General features: G+C 31.8%; 1 protein-coding gene and 1 long non-coding RNA gene across 2 annotated transcripts in view; both read right to left on the reverse strand.

Moving 5' to 3' along the window:
* The window catches only part of LOC126776042 (uncharacterized), a 63272-nt gene extending 56278 nt beyond the window's left edge, over positions 1-6994 (reverse strand). The window contains exon 1 of the long non-coding RNA XR_007669927.1: positions 6845-6994. This is a non-coding gene — a long non-coding RNA (uncharacterized LOC126776042). The remainder of the gene's footprint in view (positions 1-6844) is intronic.
* Positions 6995-8244: 1250 nt separating this feature from the next.
* Positions 8245-21430, reverse strand: LOC126775948 (nose resistant to fluoxetine protein 6-like). The gene is made up of 13 exons (XM_050498166.1): positions 20852-21430; positions 20304-20527; positions 18848-19062; positions 18215-18300; positions 17786-17967; positions 17112-17263; positions 16297-16465; positions 15558-15751; positions 12972-13119; positions 12423-12606; positions 12113-12255; positions 10163-10272; positions 8245-9404 (listed from the first exon to the last, which is right to left on the reverse strand). The coding sequence occupies exons 1-13, from the start codon at positions 21171-21173 to the stop codon at positions 9272-9274; spliced, it is 2262 nt and encodes a 753-aa protein (XP_050354123.1). The 5' UTR covers positions 21174-21430; the 3' UTR covers positions 8245-9271.
* Between the last annotated feature and the right edge of the window lie 555 nt (positions 21431-21985).

The raw sequence follows: 21985 nt of genomic DNA on the forward strand, positions 1-21985 counted from the left end.
GCGCTCCCTTGCATCCCCACCCCCTTTACCCAGCTTCCCCTGACCTACATAGGGATGGGAGTACGCACGCGTATTACGCACACAGAGAAATACAGATTATGAAACAAACGATGAGTTATAACTCGGGTTAGAGGTTAATCCGAGAGCGCTGGAGGTACATATGTTATCAGGGAATAGTTATATGTACTCGAACAGCAATGTACGTACTGGATACTGACTACTAACAAGATAAACGAATTGAGAGCGGTATGAAGCATAAAATCTTTATACACATATTCATATATATTTATTTCAATTTTTTTTTTTCACTTTTTTTCACTCTTTTCTTCTACATATATGGCGAAAAATATTGCTATTATTAAGATTATGTTTAAAATAATGAATTAAAAAAAAACATATTTATGTTTTGCCCGAAAAAAGCCCTATAATTTATTCTAAGAATAAATGCAAATATGAATATTCATACTAATAAAAGTTGTGGCCGTCACAGGACGCCCGGCAGATGTGAAATTTAATTGAAATCAATGGTTCTTAAAATAATTTGAAATTAATTTAAAGAAAACCAATTAATAAATATGCATTAAAATAAATGAAAATATAGGTCACTATTGTTAATAAACAAAGTTTATTTTACTTATATAATTGTAGCAAACGAAGTTTAGTATACGCGCTACACTCCACTCGAGCCTGACGGAGAGGGGACATGACTGCATCACGGTCATGTCGTTCGCCGTCACGGCATACGAGGCGGTCTTGCCATCAAGACGGGCCTCTAAATGTTTCACATTTATCCTTCCTTGGACATTAAGCTTGCTTCATACTAAATTTTATTAAAATCTATACAATGGTTTAGATGTAAAAATATAACAGACAGACAGCTACTTGCTCTGACAGGATAAAGATTACTCTCGAAAATTAAAGAGACTCGAACACAAAATTATAATGTTATAAAGCAAATATTTTTTATAAATAAAATTGTAGCGTATTTCTGTGATTTTAAAATAATTGCCTCTTTTAAAATTAATATGGTTATTTGCGAGTTACCTAAACGATACAATCCTTTTTTTTTTTTGTTAAACTGGATTTTCGATTATAAAGTAAGTTAGTAATAAATATAATAAAAACATACAATAATTTCTTTGTTATCATTTGTAATATGAATAGCTGTTCTACCTAGGCTTCTATTGTACTCTACACGCGTATATTTACATAGATAAAATCGTATAAGGATGATCTATTGTCTATTCGCTTCGCCTTTGTCGTTATACTTTATTAACGCCGTAATTGTTACCTATGTACTCGTTATCCCAGACCATCAGCATCAGCCAGTCTCTGAACTAATTGTAACAAGGAACTGAACAAAAACCTTGACCTGTGATCTTTGCAACTTATAAGTAAGTAGTTCATAATAGGAATACGTAATATAAAATTGAAAAGAACACAATATTACATTATCGTAATACCTAGGCATACTTTTTCACATAGAATATAATAAGCAATTTGCGTATATTTTTATAACAGAAAAAAATATAATGACATTTTTTTATGTAGCAACATTAAACTTTTTTTTTTCTTCATTTAATTGATATAATTAATCTCATTCAAGCTTCAATAGAAATATAATAATTATAATTATTATTATGAATGGTTCAGTCTAATATGTTAGTATCATCAGATTCATCCGATAAAAATCAAATCATTAACCTTAAATTAATTAAATTAATATGTACCACCAGCTCGAAAAAGAAAATACTCGAACCTGAGAAGAACTGGCGAAAAAAAAATTCTGTAGGTTTTTTTTTGTCAGATTTCTGATGTTATGTTTACATAAAAATAGTTTGCTATATTTTATAAAAGCCAGGAGGCGATCGTTTCACTCCCAAGGTATGCTATTCTTAATTATATAAAAAATCGGAGCGCTTATATGATAGGCGAGTGTCGTATTTGTCTGGCCGTCTGTTATTTTCTCCCAATCTGCCGAACGTAAACTCTTGAAATTTGGCCCATTGGTTAGAACACGGGAACCTTAACCGATGATTGCTGGTACAAATCCGGATAAGTACCATTGAGTTTTCATCAGTGTGTAGTTAATAAAACATCTCGTGCTGGGAAGTGAAGCATGCAGTTTGGTGGCGAATTGGAGCGGCGTGGTTGTATAAGCTCCAAACCTCCTCAAGAGGAAAGGAGGCTTTTAACCAGCATTGTGACATTTACAGGCCACTACTGTTAATACTTATATTTATAGATAACGAGGAAAGTAGACTTTTTTCATATTTTTTTATAGATTGTATAAAAATGTATAAAAATTACATATTTGGTCTAAACTTAATGAAAAACGTCTTTTTTGTGAAACTATCGTTACTAAAATAAGTACATTAGACAAGGCCTTGGTTTTCTATGTGCGGGCTATTTCACGACCACTCTTTAACTCGTCAGTTATCCTCAAATGAACAAGCAGTTTATTACAGCTCAAGAACAGTTTTAAAAAGGACTTTACTTAAAAATATTATTTTTTATAGATCATTTCTTATGTTTAGGAAAAAAAAATTAATAATATGTAGGCAAAGTGAGATATATTGTACTTTTAATTAGTTTTTTTTCTATGTTTAATTATCTGAAATTGTTGAATATGGGAATATAAAAGTTTTGATTTCTTTAATAATCTTCTATACTTGTATTTAGCGTCGTTGAATTCTCAAATTTAATATTATACAATATAATAGTATTAATAATAATCATAGCTCTTTCACTTGTACACCCCATTTCATTAGCTCTACATATTACATAACATGAATTATGTTTATTTTAAGCTAAATCTATTTAACCTAATCACCTAGTTTCAGTATAGAGCCAAATAACCTTGAAATAGAATCTTTAGCGATGCCTTTACCGATATTATATTACGACCTTCATCTCGTACCTGTAACCGCTTCCGGATATCATGTGTTATTATCTGTTGCGGCTCGCACATTATAAAATATAATCACAGATTAAACAATATTAATTGTCAGTAAAGTTTATTATCATTACGATAAATGATATAGAATCTCTATGGAAATATTTACTTCACATTTTTTTTTATTATGTCGTCATCTTTGCCTTTTATACTTACAAATACGAATGATAATTTTGCGTTGCTGTATTCTTAGAATTTTGTTTTTACTATGTTATATAATATATTTAATTGATTTTTTAAATTAAAGTAATGATTAACAAAACTATATTTTTGTTTATTTTACTCCATACTTATTTATTTGTTTTCTTTTATTAAAATTCTTTCAATAATCATCAACTTCGCCATTTTACATCTAGCGGCCATAATATGGAAATATATAAGTCATGTTTGTAACGGAATCTTTGCAATCTAGCCAATGAAGTTGTATTGAGTTATTTAAACAGGACCTAATCGTACGAAGAGCATGCAGCCATCGAACTGCATCGGTTTGAAAGGTGAGTCAGCCCGTATAATAACAGACATAGGAAACATAATATCTTAGCTTCCAACATCGGAACCGAATTGACTGTATGATTAAAAGTAGACGGTGGTAACAACTTATGACCATTACCAAGTGACCCAATTGCACGTGTTTTTTACTGTTATTAAATGAACCAGGGAAAAGCTAAAGTAGGAGTTCCCTTTGTATAATTTGAATTGTAAATCTACAAACATATTACTTTGAAATATTTTTTATATCATTATTCTGTAATGTAAGTTTAGAAATTTTCTTCACTGAGAAGAGACTTTAACGACTCTAATGACAATTTTAATGGTGTTTTGATTGTTAGAAAGTTTAGACCTTATACACTATCATTTAATAACAACTTGAGATATGTAGAACATATTGTTTTATTAAGTCTTAATGCCGTTCCTGGCTGAGAGCTGAAGATCGAGCTCAGTAGCGTGCCATTTTAGAGGCATATGTCCAGCAGTGGACGACAAAGGGATGATGATAAGCTCTTAATGCTAACAATGTTCTTCTATTAGCATTATATAAAGTTAGAAAGAATTGTTTAGAAATGTATCATATTTATGCTTAAGAAAAAATCAATAGGAACATACAAAAACACATATTCCTGTGTACAAGCACATCGATGACACACAATTAACTGAACTCTGGGAACCTACAAACGTGAAGCATTTTCAATATTCAGATTTATTTGTTTTCGTTCTTATTCAATGACTTTTAAATTTGAGTTTAATAAGAAAAATGAGCCTACATGGCCCAGTGGCTAGATTATGTAAAGCTTACACGACGAGCGCGGATTGAAACCTGGGCAAAGAACGACTTTTCATGTACTTAATTTGTGATTAAAATACATCACGCGTTTGCCGGCGAAGGAAACCATCGTAAGGCAACCTGCATGTTTCGGATTAAACTCTGTCACGTGTGTAATCCAAACCTTGTAAAGAGAATAAGCCTTAGCCGAGAATTGAGGCATTAACAGGTTCTTTCTTACAAATAAAAAAAGGAAACGAACAAATAATTTAATACAAAAAACTACATTGTAGTCAACTCAGTCTAATGTAATTCAATTTAAAAATAAAATTGAATAGCGTATTGTATTGATCCTTGAATAATAATTTGTCCCATAAGATTTGCAACAACTTAGTCGACGGAAGCCCTTCGTAATCGTTTAAGAAGGCAAACCGGTCTGCGTAATGAAGACACGAGTAATTACTTGCTATGCGTTTTTATTTTTATTTAAAACACGACGTCGAACTGGGCCACCGTAGTTAATGGTCACCTCTGCATACATCAGCACCGTAAGAAGTGTAGATGTAAATTATTTCTTGCCTTGATCTAGGCACCGCAAATGTTATATTATTAAAATCGATTCGCTCGCTTTTCCTTTTTCTTCACTCGCATTAGATCAGCGTGATAGAATCAGATTAAAACTCGTTACCTCGAAAAAAGAGAAGGATTTGTCAATCATTCGGACATTTTTAGGCTTTTACTTTGCTTATAATATATTTTAAAACATATATCAGTAGATTTCTTACTTGACTTGTTACATAGTATAATATTTTTAATAAATTTTAATAATAAATAAAAGGTTAACATTTCAAGCAACTGAATAATTTCATTAGTTATAAAGCTTTTATCGCCTCTCAACGAACAGGTGCTTTACATAACCTCGAGTAAGTTGTGTATAAGAAGGTCCACTCAGTTAAGTAACTAGGGTCTTAATTTAAAAATTTAATTCGCATTAGTCTTTAATATATAACACCCTAAAATATATTTCTATTTATTCTCTATTTGATGTGTTTAGAAAGTTTTATCAAGGTTTTTTTTTTCATGTAATTTTTAAAAATGTTTTATTTACTTAAGTTAATTTATTCAAAGATAGCAGACATGCAGATAAACAACCTGATGGTAAGTAAAATTTGATAATGGACAATGGTATTGCAGAAACCACTTGTTAAACCGTCAAAACATTCTGACGTCGACGTCTTTAAACGGCCTCACAAGACGCCCGAAGACTTTTCTTACGAGACCTTAAGATGACTCTTAGCATCTTGTTTGAGTCGTTGTATTCGTCTTCCCATGTGAAGCTATCGAGGCGAATAGAGAACATGAAACTTATTTCGAAAAAAATAGACCGTCAATACGCCCCCATATACGGGATATGATGAGAAGGGGCAGCGATAGGATATTTAAGGGTTGTTTTGTTATTATATTTTAATAATTTATATAAATAACGCTGATCTAACACAAGTTTATAATTTATGTTTTTGTACGATTTGTCAGTTTCCGCGACATAGGAATCATGGTCATAGATGTCATAGGTTTATTACTATAATCATAATAATAACTTACATATTTCAACATAACTAAAAACAAAAAATTATTAATATAATTTGGCTTTTAAGACAGGACGAGATTTAATCTTCATTAAGTTATAGATATGTTTAAAATATTTAAAAATACTGTCATCTTCTATCTAATTTAATATAAACTTTTAATGTGGACCCTCATTCTACCCGTGTTAAGCCCGAAACGGATAGCTAGTTAACAATATATAACTTATGAAATCGTTATTTAATCGATAAAATAAAAATAGCTTAAGAGTGTCTTCTATACTTAGATCTTCGACATAACTGTATCTGTATATATTATTCGGCCATAAACCAAAGATTGGAGAAAATTCAATAAATATTCAAATAGCTATTTGCATTATATTAAGTTTCTGAGCTTTGCATAATTTAAGCTTCATTTAAAACAAATATATAATAAATATTATTTAGTGTTCGTAAGTCTGTTGGCATGAATCATTGTACTTATATTCATATAAATTATTTTACATTTGTTAAATATGGCACAACCATTGTTATTGAACTTCATTGAGAAATGTTTACACGAACCGCCATTTCATATTTATTCCATTAAAACTTACCACCAACAAAATTATGCGCAGCTGTTCTTCAGGGTCGTTCTACAATAAATTACGTAACAACCCACCTTTGTTTTTAGAACCTTAGGTCTCGTTAAACTGAGCACTAACATTGTTCCGAATAATATACGGAGCTGTTTGTTTAGGCGATTAGCGCTCACCGCGTTGACGATGACGTGAGGCACGTAAGAACTATGCAAGGTGAGGTGACCAATTTTATAGAAAACATGTCCATTTTTACCAATTATCTTGAATTTATTCTCAAATTTATAAAACGCAATCCAAATCACATAACGAAGTTCATCAATGATTAAGCCGCAAAGGCAAAACCGTCCATACCTACCTCTCTATGAATACTTCATGATTACAAACATTATCCAATCGATGTCAGTGTTGCGTTATGAAGGTTGGATTTGTGGGGCTAAGGGATTGCATTTAGGGATAAAGTTACCTTCATAGCAGTCGCAGGGTGGCGTTGAGGGTTCACTCGCGGCGTATAATGCGCATTACCCCTTCATAGAAATAGTTTCGAGAAAGAGGGCACGCAAGAGACTTGCCGACGCGGCGGCGCGCGGCAGAATCGCGCGGCCTCGACCTTGGCCGTCAAACCGGCGCATGCGCCCCGCGTCTCTCCCCGTCGCTCCTCCGGCAATTATGTCATTATGTTTGCTGCTGTTATGTTGCCAAACAGAGTCGCGCTCCGCTGGACGCTGGATACAGATTCCTAGCATGTTTAATATTTAACATTGCTAGCTTCCATCTCCACATATTATAGCCATACTCTTTTCACTTACGCCATGCTCTAATATAATACACTGTACAATGAAACATCACAAACTTGCATCTTACACAATTGTTTTGCTATCAATAATATAAGATATAATATTAATTTATACTAAATTCTAAAATTATATAAAATAAATTAACGTTGCCATTGTAGAAAAAAAATTAAACTCTACTAATAGACAGTCCTAACTATTAATATATATATATATCTTTTCGTAGAACTTAAGATGTATTACATATAAGATTTTTAAAACGTGTTTAAATATTTTTCTTGTTTTTTAAGTACTTGAAAACCATGAGTGAATTCAAAAAAATTTTGTACCTATAAGATAAAATTAATCACCTACAACCAGAAAGAACTATTTTTTTAATAAATTCTAATAATAATTCTAACATCACGCGGCTCGTTTAAGTGACGTAATGCCTGTTGATTTACCTGCAAGATGCACGTAGGTAAACTAATTTGCAAACTCATTTGGTTGCTGATGTGGGTAATTCAATCAGGTCGTTTAATATATATACATGAAATTAAATATTTTGAATAATATTTGAATTTAAACATTGCTGGTGTATATATTTATGATTTTATTTAACAATAAGTTCAAAACTTGACTTAATATCACCATCTTAAACTAAAATAATTCAAATGAAACCATTTTAAGTTATTTAAATTTTAATATTAATTCAATATCAACGCCATCTGTGAAAACAAAGAACAAAAGCAGAGTTGTCTTTGAAGTGACTTTTAAAACATTTTACCTTAGTAGTTCTACTTGTCAAAAATAGATGGCGCTATTATATACTATTTTAAATTCCTACCTATATACATTCAAGTATTATCATTCGTTTAATTCTTATTTAGTAAATTATACAAATCATATTTTTATCTAAATATTCGATAGATATTTCTATCGAATATCGTTCTTTCTATTGGAATATATATATATATATATATATATATATATATATATATATATATATATATATATATATATATATATATATATATATATATATATATATTTATATTCCAATAGAAAGAACGATTGGAGCTTATGTCGACTAGTGCGTTTTTTTATTATAAGTATAGTTCACTTTATTATATCGAAAAAAAAATGGAATATAAAAACGGTGAATAATTCTTATGAACACTTCAAGTATATAATAGCAATTTTCATATTAAGACGAAAAGCTAAATACAATATTGCAGGCGTACTTGAGAAACATTGCATAACATTGGATAACTGTCCGCACTTGAGTCGCTGGGTCGTACCACCTCCTCTATCACTAGGCCCACAGTGGGGGACCCCAGGTCCTCCTCCCATCAGGCTATCAGGGCTTGCTGGGCTAGAGCCCTGATCCGCCCGACTTCCGCCGACCCTGAACGGTCGTCGCAGTCTCTCACCTCGGCCCGGAAGCGGTACACCTCTGCGAGCATCTTTGCCTGGAGTTCTCAAGGTGGATCGCCCGCGAGGAGCGTCGCCGCTGTCCAAGACACCGTACGATACCCTCTTATCGCCCTCACCGCTATGACCCTCTGCGGCTTCCACAGGAGGGCCCGGTTGTGAACAGTGAGCGCGTCGACCCATATCGGGGCACCGTTCAGGCGTTCCCTAACGTATACACGCTAATAACAAAATAATTAAAAAGTGGTCTAGGTGCGACCCATGAGGTCACACGACTAACTTCCCAAAGGTGAGGAATAAAAAACTATGAAATACATTTAAATATTATTATGCATTTAATATTAATGGCTAAACATATTTTTTTTCTTAAAAAATCAGCTTTCGGCTTTTTCAGTTCTTAATTCGAATGTCGTCGAATGAGTCTCGAGAGTCGTCGAGCCGGTCCCATGTCAATATCAATCGAAAAATATCATTTTTCTCATTTTTACTGCTACTACTATCTGCGCCTTTTTTAGTTTTTATAATAGTTTATCTGTTCGTGTTTGCAAGTGAACTTTAATCACTTTTATTGTTTTAAAATTGTGGACACAATTTTTGGTTCTAATGGCATTTATTACACGTTGAAATAAGTTTTTCTGTTTAATTGTTATACATATAAACAGTTTATATCAAATATATTTATAATGTTATATCTTTGAAGAAATAATCTGTACAGATGTAGGGATATTTTCCTGTAGGTAACCACAGTTTGTTGTCTTATCATTTCCGCCATTTGTAGATGAATGTCTTTCTATATTAGTTTCTTTTTCCCTATTATTGCTGAAACATTTGAAATTATATAACGTTTATAATCTAAACATTTAGACGAGACGTTTTTCAAAATTGCATAATGTTGCATAATAGAACCATTATTTCATTCATGAAAAATAATCTATAATTGAATCCTTCAGACATTTTGTATTTGCTACTTTATTTAAAAAAAACTTAACTTTAAGGCGAATTATTGAAAGTTGTGTAAAATTAATATTCAGTAAGTTTCATTTAAGGTATAAGACTATAATGATGGTTTTAATGTATTAAAATGTACGGTCTTCACGTTTAATTTTATATTGTATAATGTAATTTTAAAAGTGCACGCAAGAGTCAATTGCAATAAAGTTTATTTTGAATTTGGTTTAAGATAAACCTGTAAGTGTAGTGGAAAAATAACAGACCGGTTTAATAATTAATCTTTTTAACGATAAGTTACAAATTTTTTAATGAAAATACGTATTTTTTTTTAATTTAAATTAAGTTATTCGTTTCGCCCTCCAGCCAGGCGGACCGACGACCTTAAGAAGGTGGCGGGCACCAACTGGATGCGGAAGGCGGAGGACAGGAAGCTTTGGCGCACCTTGGGAGAGGCCTATGTTCAGCAGTGGACAACGATTGGCTGTTGATTGATTGATATTCGTTTTCTATTTGAATGTGATCTTTAATTGGCAGTATGCACTTATTACCTTGTTCGACGTTTTTCTAAATAAAGTTTTTAATACAAAATAATTGAAATTTTAATATAAAGTCTAAATAGCAGTTACCTGAATTTGAAGATAATGTTAAGAAGGTTGTTTATGGGAGCTTCAACAATGAGCCAAATAAGCAACGCCGCCAGACATCCTTCACAAATGATACCAAGACAGTATGTCATCTGAAAAAATTGTTTGTCTGTATTCCGGTCAAGTACCTCTGAATTTTCTTGTGCTTAATATGTGTTTATAATTCATCTCTGGCTAAATATCGTGAAAAAACCTACATGTTTTGGATGATAACCTGACACATGTGTATCGATTCCGAATTGGAGCAGCATGGTACGATAAACTTCAAACTTCTCTTCATAAGTAGAGGGGACCTAAGCCCAGCAGTTATTAATTAAAGATTAAAATGCTTATGGCATTGAATACATATAACAAATTGCATTTATTAATTCTAAGTTTTTTTTTTTAATATATTAGAATAACCGTAGCCCTCAGTCGCTGGTACTGCAATTTACAAGTCACTATGAATATATGGGCGCTGGACCGTGCTGCCATTTGGTTTCATTGTAAGTAATAAACCAAATCAAAACTTTATATCTATGGGCGCTGGACTGTGCTGCTATCTGGTTTTATTTTTAGTAATAAACCAAATCAAAACTTTATATCTGTAAAGCGCCATCTAATTCGGAACTTAAATAACACAGGAAATATTATTAACAACTTTTCGCTAGAAAGTAAATAAAATGTGGATTAATAAATTATATAATCATAATCTTTTTTAAATAATACCGAGGTTAACTAGCTTGATAAAATAATTTTGGTATGCAGAATGAATTAAGCAAGCCACTAACATTTTTGTCACGACTGTGTAAACTCGATATTTCCGGTACATGTTTTTTATTATAGTTAGTAATAAATAATTAAGCTAATTAAAATATATTATAATTTCAACTTTTAATTAAGTTTAAAAATAATTTCATATTGTTTGTATAATTATAAACCTTTAATATTAATTATATTTGTAAAAAAGTAAATATAGTATATTTATTGATAAAAAGAATCATGTCGTAATTTAGTTAGTTGAAAAGTAGGCCAAGGCTGGCATTCTTTCGACGATTGTCGTATTAAGTAGTTGATCAAAAATATAATTAAGTTCATCTTTATTGTCTTTTTTTATTATCATGGATCCTGGGGAGAACTCTGGCGAGTCGCCGACATATACCAAACAAGATCTAAAATATTTTGTCATTTATTCCTTTAATTATTAGTGCAGTACGCATTATTGGCGACGTAAAGGTCACAAACACCCTTGAAGCTTTACAATTGCGTCGCGAGATAGCAGCACTGAGCGCTTTCTATCGACTGTATCACGGCGAGTGCTCTGAGGAATTATTCTCTCTAATTCCTGCTTCCCCCTTCCTTCTTAAGTCCACGCGAGCTGGTTTTCGATGTCACCGCCTAACTGTGACATCAATTCCATCGCGCACAAAGAAATTTGGCAACTCCTTTCTTTGTCGCACTACCAAAAAATGGAATTCCTTACCAGCTCACGTGTTCCCCTCCTCTTACAACCCGGGTTCCTTTAAACGAGGCGTGAAGAGGCATCCTGCGGGCCGGCAAGGCCGGGACGGCTAGTACAGAACATTCTTCCCGACTGTACTGGCCGTCGTCGCGTTTGGACTCTACTACCACTTACCATCAGGTGGAGTAGAGTCATTTGCCATCCCGGGGCATATAAAAAAAAAAAATAATTACATTCTACGGCTTCTTCATTCTACATAACGAAATAATAAATACAAAGTATTAATGTTTAGTGGTACACATTTTTTGAAAATTTAAATTACATTTTTACATTCATGTAAAAGTCATTTAAATATTTTTTTATTACTTTTCCATACTTTCTGATATATAGTTCTGTCACTTTAAGGAATTTATCCGGATTTAACTAAATGTCGCATACCAAGAAACATAATAGATGTACATATAAAAATTATAGATGGATAAAATACTCACTATGTTAATATAGTCGTGATGTTGTGGATTTCGAGTGACATATACATTGCGAGCTATGAACACGGTGTGAATTAGGTAGAGGCCATACGAGAGGCGGCTTAGCGGCACCCACGGGTACCAGCTCAGGAAGGCCTTGATGAGAGCTGAAAATTAAATTTTAATTTTGAAGCTTCCGAATCAGAAGAATTTAAAAATAAAAAAAAAATTATTTAACATTACCGTTTTAAATGTTTTACGTATTAGAAGATATGTCAAAGATTATTCAGTTAGGAAAAATAATTTTGTACATAATTTGCTATTTATTACTTACGAACGCGTCCGAGTGACAAGCACATAACGAGCAAAGCTACACTGCTGGCCCACACCGGTCGATTGAGAGCCGCGTATATAGCACTTTCAAGAACGTCGTAGCTACGCCACAGGAACATGGGACCAGTAAACATCACTACACCCATAGTGAATATACTCAGACAGGCGCCAAGGATTGACCATTTCTGAAAATGCAACAGCTTAAAGTTACATATCTATTAGAAATGTTAGATACATATCCCACAGCTGGGTTACTGCCTCCTCTCCACGCTGCTCCAATGCCGATCGGTAAATATTCATGTGGAAGATTTTCATCCTACGCATGCAGGCTTACTCACGATGTTTTCCTTCACCGCCGACCACGAGATGAAATATTATAAACACAAATTAAGTACATGAAAATTCAGTGGTTTTTTCCCGGGATGGAACTCGAAATCTTCGGTCGGATATATTATGTATCCTAGCCACTGGGCCACTCGGCTCTCAGTATTTTTTGTGATGCATTGTATATATTAAATAAAATAAATGACATAAAATTAGTTTGACGTACTTTGGATATCTTATTGAAGTTTTCGGAAGCTGCGCAGTAGATATACAGGTACCCACTGAAGAAGCCGATTAGATACGCAGCGTATCGCGTGTGGCTCTTGATATACGTCATGTGGAACTGCAATGGTCCTCGAGGGTTTGTTATGAAACTGTATAAAAGGAGACATATAATTCGAAATGTAATCAACTTAACTATTAAAAATGACATTTTCAGACACACATTATTCTTTGCTGGCTTATTAACAAGTAAAACGTAACGTGTGACAGTGACGTAACGTACATCTTGTGAATATCCCATTGCTTTGCAAAGTTACGTCTCCTTTTGACGAGAAAATTTTAGGGGGTATACCACTATGATGCTCCAATGCCGATTGGTATATTCACGTGTGGCAAATTTTTACAGTTAAGTATTGCACACAAAACGTCTCCTCATTCATTAATATAGATTACAAATTTTTTATTTATTTTTGTAATTGTACATACAATTCGACACTGTTTTATATTTCAATTTTATACCAAGCAATAATTAAATATCGTGTTAGTAATGAGGTATAATTTTATTTTACATAAGTTATTAAAGAAGCAAAGTGATGTTAATTATGCAAAATAGCAAAAGATTTATAATTATCATAACCTGGGTAAGGTTATGATAATTATAATGTGGAATTTTTATAATCTGGCTTATGAATAATAATAGCTAATCGTGAAGCAATGAATTTATGTGTAATGGTGGTGTAGCGAATAATTGGATTGATTCAAGCGTTAACAATGTGCTAAGAAGATTAGAATTTTCCATTATTGTCATAATATTTAAAAGGTGTTTTTCCCACGCTATAATTATACAAGTATTAAACATTGTTATCAGGTCAATATTAGTGTAGATATGTTTGATTTTTATATGTTTGTAATGGTTCACTATCAGCGAGTAACATAGGCTGTATTTTGTACGAAAAATGGAATAATGTGACTCAAAGTTTATTTATTTATTTAAATATATAAAATTTTAAATAATCTTTAATTTTAATTTTTATTTTTTTATAATTCTGTTATGTATTTTGATTTAATTATTTGTGAAGACTTAATTGGTGTATGATGTTTTGTTAATGTGATAAATATTTTTTGTACATGTTATAACTGTTTGTCTTCCTTGATTAAATAAATAAATAAATGTGACTCAAAGTTACAAAAAAATTCCTATAAAATATCTACTAAGATAGATTGTTCAATCCGGACGAAGTCGGGGCGGCCCGGCCCGCCCCGGTTCGCTAGTAACAAATAAAATTAATATGACCAAAATAAGCTTTTCATATATTTTCATTAATAGCATTTTGCGTTTATGAATGTTATGATGCCATCGATTTAATTCTGTAAAATTACGATTTACTTGAATGGTGATTTTGATTTTTATGTACTCAATCGAATTGTTATTCGATGCAGAAATGCTCGTAGCATTTTTACCATTATTTTATTGCGATTATAGTTTGTATAGACATTATTTTTATATTTGTCTGTACATATATATGTAGGTTCTTAATATAAATAATTTTTATATGATAAATCTGTATTATCAAATCATTTTTCTAAGCGATGCTTTCTTAAAAGTTTTAGTAAAAGAATTTGTTAAAGTGTGAAGTTATATAAAACAAAAATAAAGTATTAAGAAGTGGTAATACTCATTGCCTATTTAATTATTAAGATACTTCGAACTATTAAACTAACTAAGAAATGTAACTGTCGTCCATATTTATTTTTCATTTAAATAAAAGACGATCTTATATCTGTCGTAGCGCATGATCGTCCGCGTGGAAACCAAACCCACTTAGCAGTATATAGAGATTTATTATAATTATTCTAAGACTTTTGATTATCTTAAATCTAGAATGCTCTTTTAATAAATAAAGTTTTTGAAATGTGAAATTGAAATAATGTTTTTACATATACTTCTTTTACGTATTAGTACGTTTAAGTTTACTGGACTTTAAAATTAAATTTCTTTTTCATGCAGTGGCACACTGGCTTGACCTCAAACAAATTGGATGAGAGCTAGCGAAAAATAAATAACGATGTTGCTAGAATGTAAATTTGTTTTATTTAACAAGAATATCTCAAGTGCACTAATTTGTTTTAAGACAACCTACAAGAACATGAATTGAAGTAAATAAAGGAAAACAAGCTAACGAATAAAATTTTTCTTTTTTATAAAAAATGAGTAAGTAAGAATAATTTTTACAGTAACTTTTGTGATAGAAAAGTTGAAAGGAAATAGCTTGAGGGTTGAGTCATATTTTAAGAGTGAAAAAAAATGATGGACAGAGACAATTGACAAGAAAACCTGGAGATAGAGAAGAATGGAAGAAAAATGAAGATGTATTATATGTAAGACATTTATAAGACACACATAAATGGAATAAGAAAACGAATGACGATAGAAAGTTTTTGCTTTCTGACAAGCTAAGGATACATTATTAGCGTAATGTAACTTAATATTCAAAATATAGGAATACTTAAAATTCATAATTAACAATTTCATATAAAATATTATGAAATTGAAGGTGACCGAAATTTCGAGATGTCCTATTGAACTTACTCATAAGTAAATAATTGTATCGCCGGTAGTTTGTAGATGTAGTTGATGATCCCTGGTGCGAGGATTGCAGCTATTGTGACAACGCTCGTTAGTATTTTACCAGCTAAAGGGTATTTCTTGTAGAACCAGTACAATGTCACCGTTAAAATAAAAAAGTGGAAATCGCAAGGAATGTACCAGCTGACGACGAGGCACTGTTGAACAAAATGAAAATTATTGTCTTTAGAATATACCAAAAATAATTACATTAAATTGTATCATGTGCCATCGAGGAGGCGCTTAGTTGGCGAGTTTCAGTTCCCTCAATATATACGCCTATATATTGAGGGACGCGTAATGATTGTAGGGAGTGAATCCGCGTTATATCGCTTCGCCCCCCCCCCCTTTCTTCAATCCGTAATAGAGTTTCAAAAGACTACACAAATCTATTCATTTTGATACAGTTATGATAGTTTTTCATATGTTTAAGTTGAAGTTGAAGGCAATTCAATTAATCTATATTTTAAATTGTTGAAGGAAATATGTTTACTTTAATTTTATAAATACTTAAATAACTGATACTAAAATTAATGTTAATGTCGCACATAACTTTAAAGGAGGCCTTTTTTTAAATTTCAATAATTATGTATACTTAGTGAATATAATATTAATCACTAAAACTTCGAGTTTTAGTATATAGTATAATAGTGATGAAATATGACCGGAATATTTATATATAAAAGTCTTGAAAATCACTTGCTATGTTTTGGCTATCTATATAGTTGCTCAGCATGAGAAGACTGAGCCACCAGTTCTTCCTGCATGGCTCCGTGTCAGCCGCTATGGCCCTGTGCCACAGGGGACCGGAACCAGTATACGGAAATACCGCGCAGACGTAAAATACAACTACGGCATATGCAACCACTAACCTGTTGTAGAATAACACAATAAATTTAAAAGATAGAAACTCGAACTTTTGCTAACGTTATATGCCTTCATCGTTAGTAAGTGACAGACAGTAGGACCCCATTTGTTGGCAAAAACGTTCTCTCTAAGTGATAATGTTTTGCAACTAATATCACCACGTTTCTGTACTGCCGCTTGTTTTATTTCAATGTTTTTAGTTAAGACCCTTATTATAGCAAGTGCATTGTAAGTACCAACCCAGATATTGAAGATCATAATCTGATCACCATTTCGCAAGACTCTTGAATTAAATTTTTGTTTAGAAGTGTTCGATTTTTTGTTATTGATTCGCAATACTTTATATTAGCTCATTTGTCACTGATTTCGATTTTGTATCTTTTGGAAAATTAAATATTTTTAAAGAGTATGATAGGTAATGGAATTATCCATTACATATCATGCTCACCAGTACCAGAGAGTTCGTTATGAAATTCAAGATATTTTTTCTCAGCTAACGCTGCGTTTTATATGCAGACAGACAGATAATATTAAAAAGAATACTATGTTATATAAATAAGAATAATACGTTATCAAATTTTAAGGTCTCTGACATTTTAAAATTATTATAAATGTTTTAATTAACTAATGTAATTTAAAATTAATTTATACCTGACGTATCTCTTTATAAAAAGAAATAATAGATTGGGTAGTTTCTTCGTTTTTATAAGTACGGTGGCCACAAGGAAACCGGACAGCAAAAAGAAAGAGTCTACTACGATATCTTCGTGCAGAAACATCATACCTAGTATGGTTAGGACGTCCTGAAATTATAATTGAATTTTCTAAAATAAAATATGCTTAAATGCTCTTAATCAATTCACATTACTTATATGGATGTTACTTCAAATGCAAAGGAAAATTACAGCCTAACTTATAAACATTGTTAAGCGGGTGGTTAGTTAAACAATGCTATATCTTCTTCTTTCGAGTGTTAAATCAATAATAACAGAAAGAGAGTAATAAGTGTTTAACTAAACAGCCAACGTTATTAAATAAGGCTGTCAGAAAATCAAACACAATTTGTGTTTTTACTGACTGTAAGAATAAAAGGCAAACATATTTGCGTTTTGTTAGTTGGTTTCTGAGTCTTGTTAATATAGCCGAGTAAAAACACTTTTGAATTGTCATTTTACAAGAAAAGTTTAAAATTACCGAGAAGAACCGTCAAGAAATTCGTGTTATAACATTGGACATTTAAAAAAAATATTTAATGACGTCATATAATATGTTTAAGAATAAATAATATACCAAAGCATCCAAAAAATGTGTGTTTTTGGATTTACCTCGTCCATTTTCGAGCCATTGCTCACCGGACCTCCATTGAATATACCGTATTGGTGTGCTGAGACGATCACACACATCGTGAGAAACTTAATACCATATAATACTTCAAGGCCATCCCCAGATATTTTTAACAAATTCGTCGCATTTGTTTTTATATCAAACGCAATAATTATGTTGTCTTCTAAAAAGTTAAAATAATTTATTAAAGCATAATTATACACAATGAATAGAATTTGATTTTTGAAGCCGTGACATTTAAAGAATAAAAAAAGCGACAATTATATTCAAAACATTAATATGTCATATAATTATCTAACAGTGACTAAGTAGACAAAAAAAAAGCGCATAATTATTGACTAAGTCCGGTTTTTACGAGTACAAAATTATAATAATGAAAATATGATAAATTAATAATACAAATAACTTACGAATTTTATCATAATTAAAATCCTTTTTCTTATGCTTTATAAACGTACATGCCAGTACCAAAATTGTTAAAGATCCCATCACTCCTCTGAAATTTAAATATTTATATAATAAAATTATACATAAGTTGTTTTACAATGTGAGTGATTTTTATGTTATTTTCTATATATAGTTGCAAATTTGCCAAGCCGACATGGATTTTCGGTTTTCATATGTGTTTTTTTATGAAATATGTAGCATATCTTAGCATATATGTAGCATAGGATCTGGCAAATGGGCCATCTGACGGTAAGTGGTCACCAACGTCCATAGACATTGACATTGTAAAAAATGTTAACCATCGCTTACATCGCCAATGCGCCACCAACCTTAGATGTTATGTTCCTTGTGTCTGTAATTACACTGGCGCACTCATCATTCAAACCGGAACACAACAATACCAAGTGCTGCTGTTTTGCGGTAGAATATCCGATAAGTGGGTGGTACCTACCCAGACGAGCTTGCACAAAGCCCTACCACCAATAAATTATTACATTTTTACAATATTAGTCATTAATAATGCTATATTTTTATGTATTCTTTATATGCATTATTAATTGCTAATAATTTTTATAAGACTTTTTTTTTAAACATACATAAAAGCATAAAACAATGCGTCAAACGCTAGGGGTTCATCAATTTTCTGACATGGTTCCGTGACGGAGATGCGCGGTCGCAGCCCTGCTGTACCGAGGTGGCTGTGTGCGAGGAGAATCCCCATCAATCTCTCCACAGATTTAGGTTGGCACACTGCGGGCACACATACTCCCCAAGTTAGCTCGTTCAATGGCCGACGGAACACGGATCGGTACTAAAATTGAAAACATGAAAATATTTTAATCTCCACTAACAAATAATATTATAAGAGGTTTAATACATTCTAAATAATATAAAATAGATTGTAAAAATCCGATTTATTCTCTTATCTTATATATATTTTATAGTGGCTAGCTTATAAGGCTGCAAATGCCGATCCCGACCCTGGATGGGTTCAAACCCCGGGTCCGGCCAATAAAAAGTTATTGAGTTTTTCTTTTGAAAATTGTGAGTAGCAGCCAGGAGTCTTTGAATTGTAAGTATGTCTGCATGCTTTGAAAAGCACGTAAAGACCTTAAAGGTCCTGCGCTTGAACTATTTCCGTTCCGTTTGTGTCAGATTTGAACTCCTCTCGGATTATGACTGAGAATAGAGATTACACCTATGTTTTCGCGCCCATTTGTATACACAAACATATTATCTAATTAAATCCGCAGCTTTGTCGGCGTGGAATTCAGCTTGTGACGATAATTCTTCAATATCTCTCATTTTAACGTGCACAATATTTGCATTACGCAAATTAAATATTTCAATTAGGTAACAGATATTGTATCTGATAAATAAAGAACTGTTTCGGTTTTAGAAACTCGCAAATGGACATTTTAAACTTAAAAAGAAGCACTTATTTTGAAATCAAAGACAGACACTTCAATTTTTATATTTGTATAGTTAGGACCTTAAATTTTACTTTATTTATAATGTGAGAATTATCTATATTATATTTCTGTTCAATTGGTTAGTCTTTGAAAATAGCCGCTAACTTCGGATAAATGTCATACATACACTCGTATATATGCTATATATGTACATACACAGCATTCTTGCCATCATTACGTGTACATTGTACTGCAGCTATTTTTAATTTATTTATACATACTTAAGGATTTAATGTATGTGCAGAATATGACCATAAATAACACTTTATTATCCGAGTAAATATTATCTAATGTATTTGTACAACGTAAGATACTTACGACATAAATTTATCTATACTAATAAATGAGGAAACTTATTTTTTGTAATAACCGAAAAATCGACTAAATAAATACACGTAAAACTTATATCTTAAGATGCAAAGCGTTTCGGAGAAGGTTTTCATATACAATAATATAATAGAAAAATTTGCGATCCGCCGTTTCACCCTCTTTAAATTTAAACTATTGACGTGACATGATTTTATGTTCTTGTAAGTAAACAATTACGAGTAAACAAATACAAATAAAAATTTGTACTCACTTCGAGAAGATTTAAAGCAGACTGATATGGATCATATGGGTCAAATATTCGTTTCTTTACAAGTTTATCAGTTCTCTCCAGAACGATATCAGCTAAGCAGTATTGAGTCCGAAGTTCTGGTTGTGTTTTGTACCAAGGTGCGCTTGTACACTCGTCAAAATTTCCCAAATGGAATCTACTCCCAAAAAGAAGACCCTGAGGTTCTGATGATATCGCATCCCAGTCTGTATTAAGCATTAGTAAATAGGTAACTCGTATTTTAGACACTTTAATATTGTAGAAATATTAAATATATGAGAATTAAAAAAATTACTGCTTAATAACAAAAGGTAAATATAGAATCTATTTAACACACAATTTATTGATGTAGGTTCTCACTATTACGTCGTGATTGTTAATTATGAAGCTATTACTATAATAATGTTCACTGATTCTGTTCCGGTATTTATCGTTATTTCGGAAACAAGTCAATATTATAGATTCGAAAATTAATTAAACTATTTCATTATCACGCAACATCATTTAATTTTTTTTAAAATAAAACTTACTCCAGACAGCCCATAAAGTAAAATTTTGAAGATTGTGTAAGAGCAGCAGCGTCGTACGTAAGCAAGGCTGTTCCTCTTCAGTCCAATTTTGATTCTTCAAAATGAATAGCACATCATCGAGATAAACAGGACTATCGTTCAAATTGAACGTTTTCATTGATTCCTTTTTCTTTTCACTGGGTTTAATATTTGACACATTTTGCGCGCGATTTTCCAAAGGTATACTTGTTGTTAGGTCACCATTTTTTGTAGAAGATGTCACATTTCCACTTGTTAATATTATATTTAAATAAATAACAATAGCTACGGTTATATGCCGCATGGTGTTCTTTCGAGAATGGTTTGTTAGTAAACTAAAGTTTTACCGAGAAGGTCTTTCATTATAACAGGAAAAAAATTGCATGATCAAGTCAGGCGATCTTAAGAAACATTAGTAATTAACATATCTATTGTAATTTTTAATTGTATCGCAACTTCACTAATTTGTTGTATTAAAATCTTAATAAATAAACTTATTATAATATCGTATAAATATTGGTATCCGAAAAGACAATAATATTTCCAGTAATGGATTTTTTGAACTTAAGGATAAATTTATTTATACTCCCTGTAAGTCTATATTTAGAGAGAGAAAAGAGAGAACGACAGGCTAAGCGAGTTACTGCACAATTGCCCTTTTGAAAAATCTTGTTATCCACTTTCCAGAATTTTGAAATAAAAGATTTTAATTTTTTTTTTTTAATTTCTTCTCACCGTTACACATTCACTCTTAGATTGTTGATCTTCAGATTTCCAGGGATTTTCTTGCGGAGTGGATTACTTGTCTAGTAATTAATTAAAAAAATACAAAATAGTAGTTAAATTAAAATTATAGCATTTATAACATATTTAAGTGATAAATAGCTTCGGATTTCTGACGTTTATTATCCATCAATTAATTTATAATATACGAACACACATAAAAATTCTTTTTAAAATTAAATTTATTTTTAAATTTTTAGAAACTTAAAATAACCTTCGGCAGCACTAAATAATATTAAACTTTTACATGTTTCGTCAATGAGCCGCAGGCGTTGTGAGTGTAAGATAAAGCTTCAACGAAGTCTAGATGGGTTGTTGCGAGCCGGCAACACT

The sequence above is a fragment of the Nymphalis io genome, chromosome 19, assembly GCF_905147045.1.
Source record: "Nymphalis io chromosome 19, ilAglIoxx1.1, whole genome shotgun sequence".
Taxonomy (NCBI): Eukaryota; Metazoa; Arthropoda; class Insecta; order Lepidoptera; family Nymphalidae; genus Nymphalis; species Nymphalis io.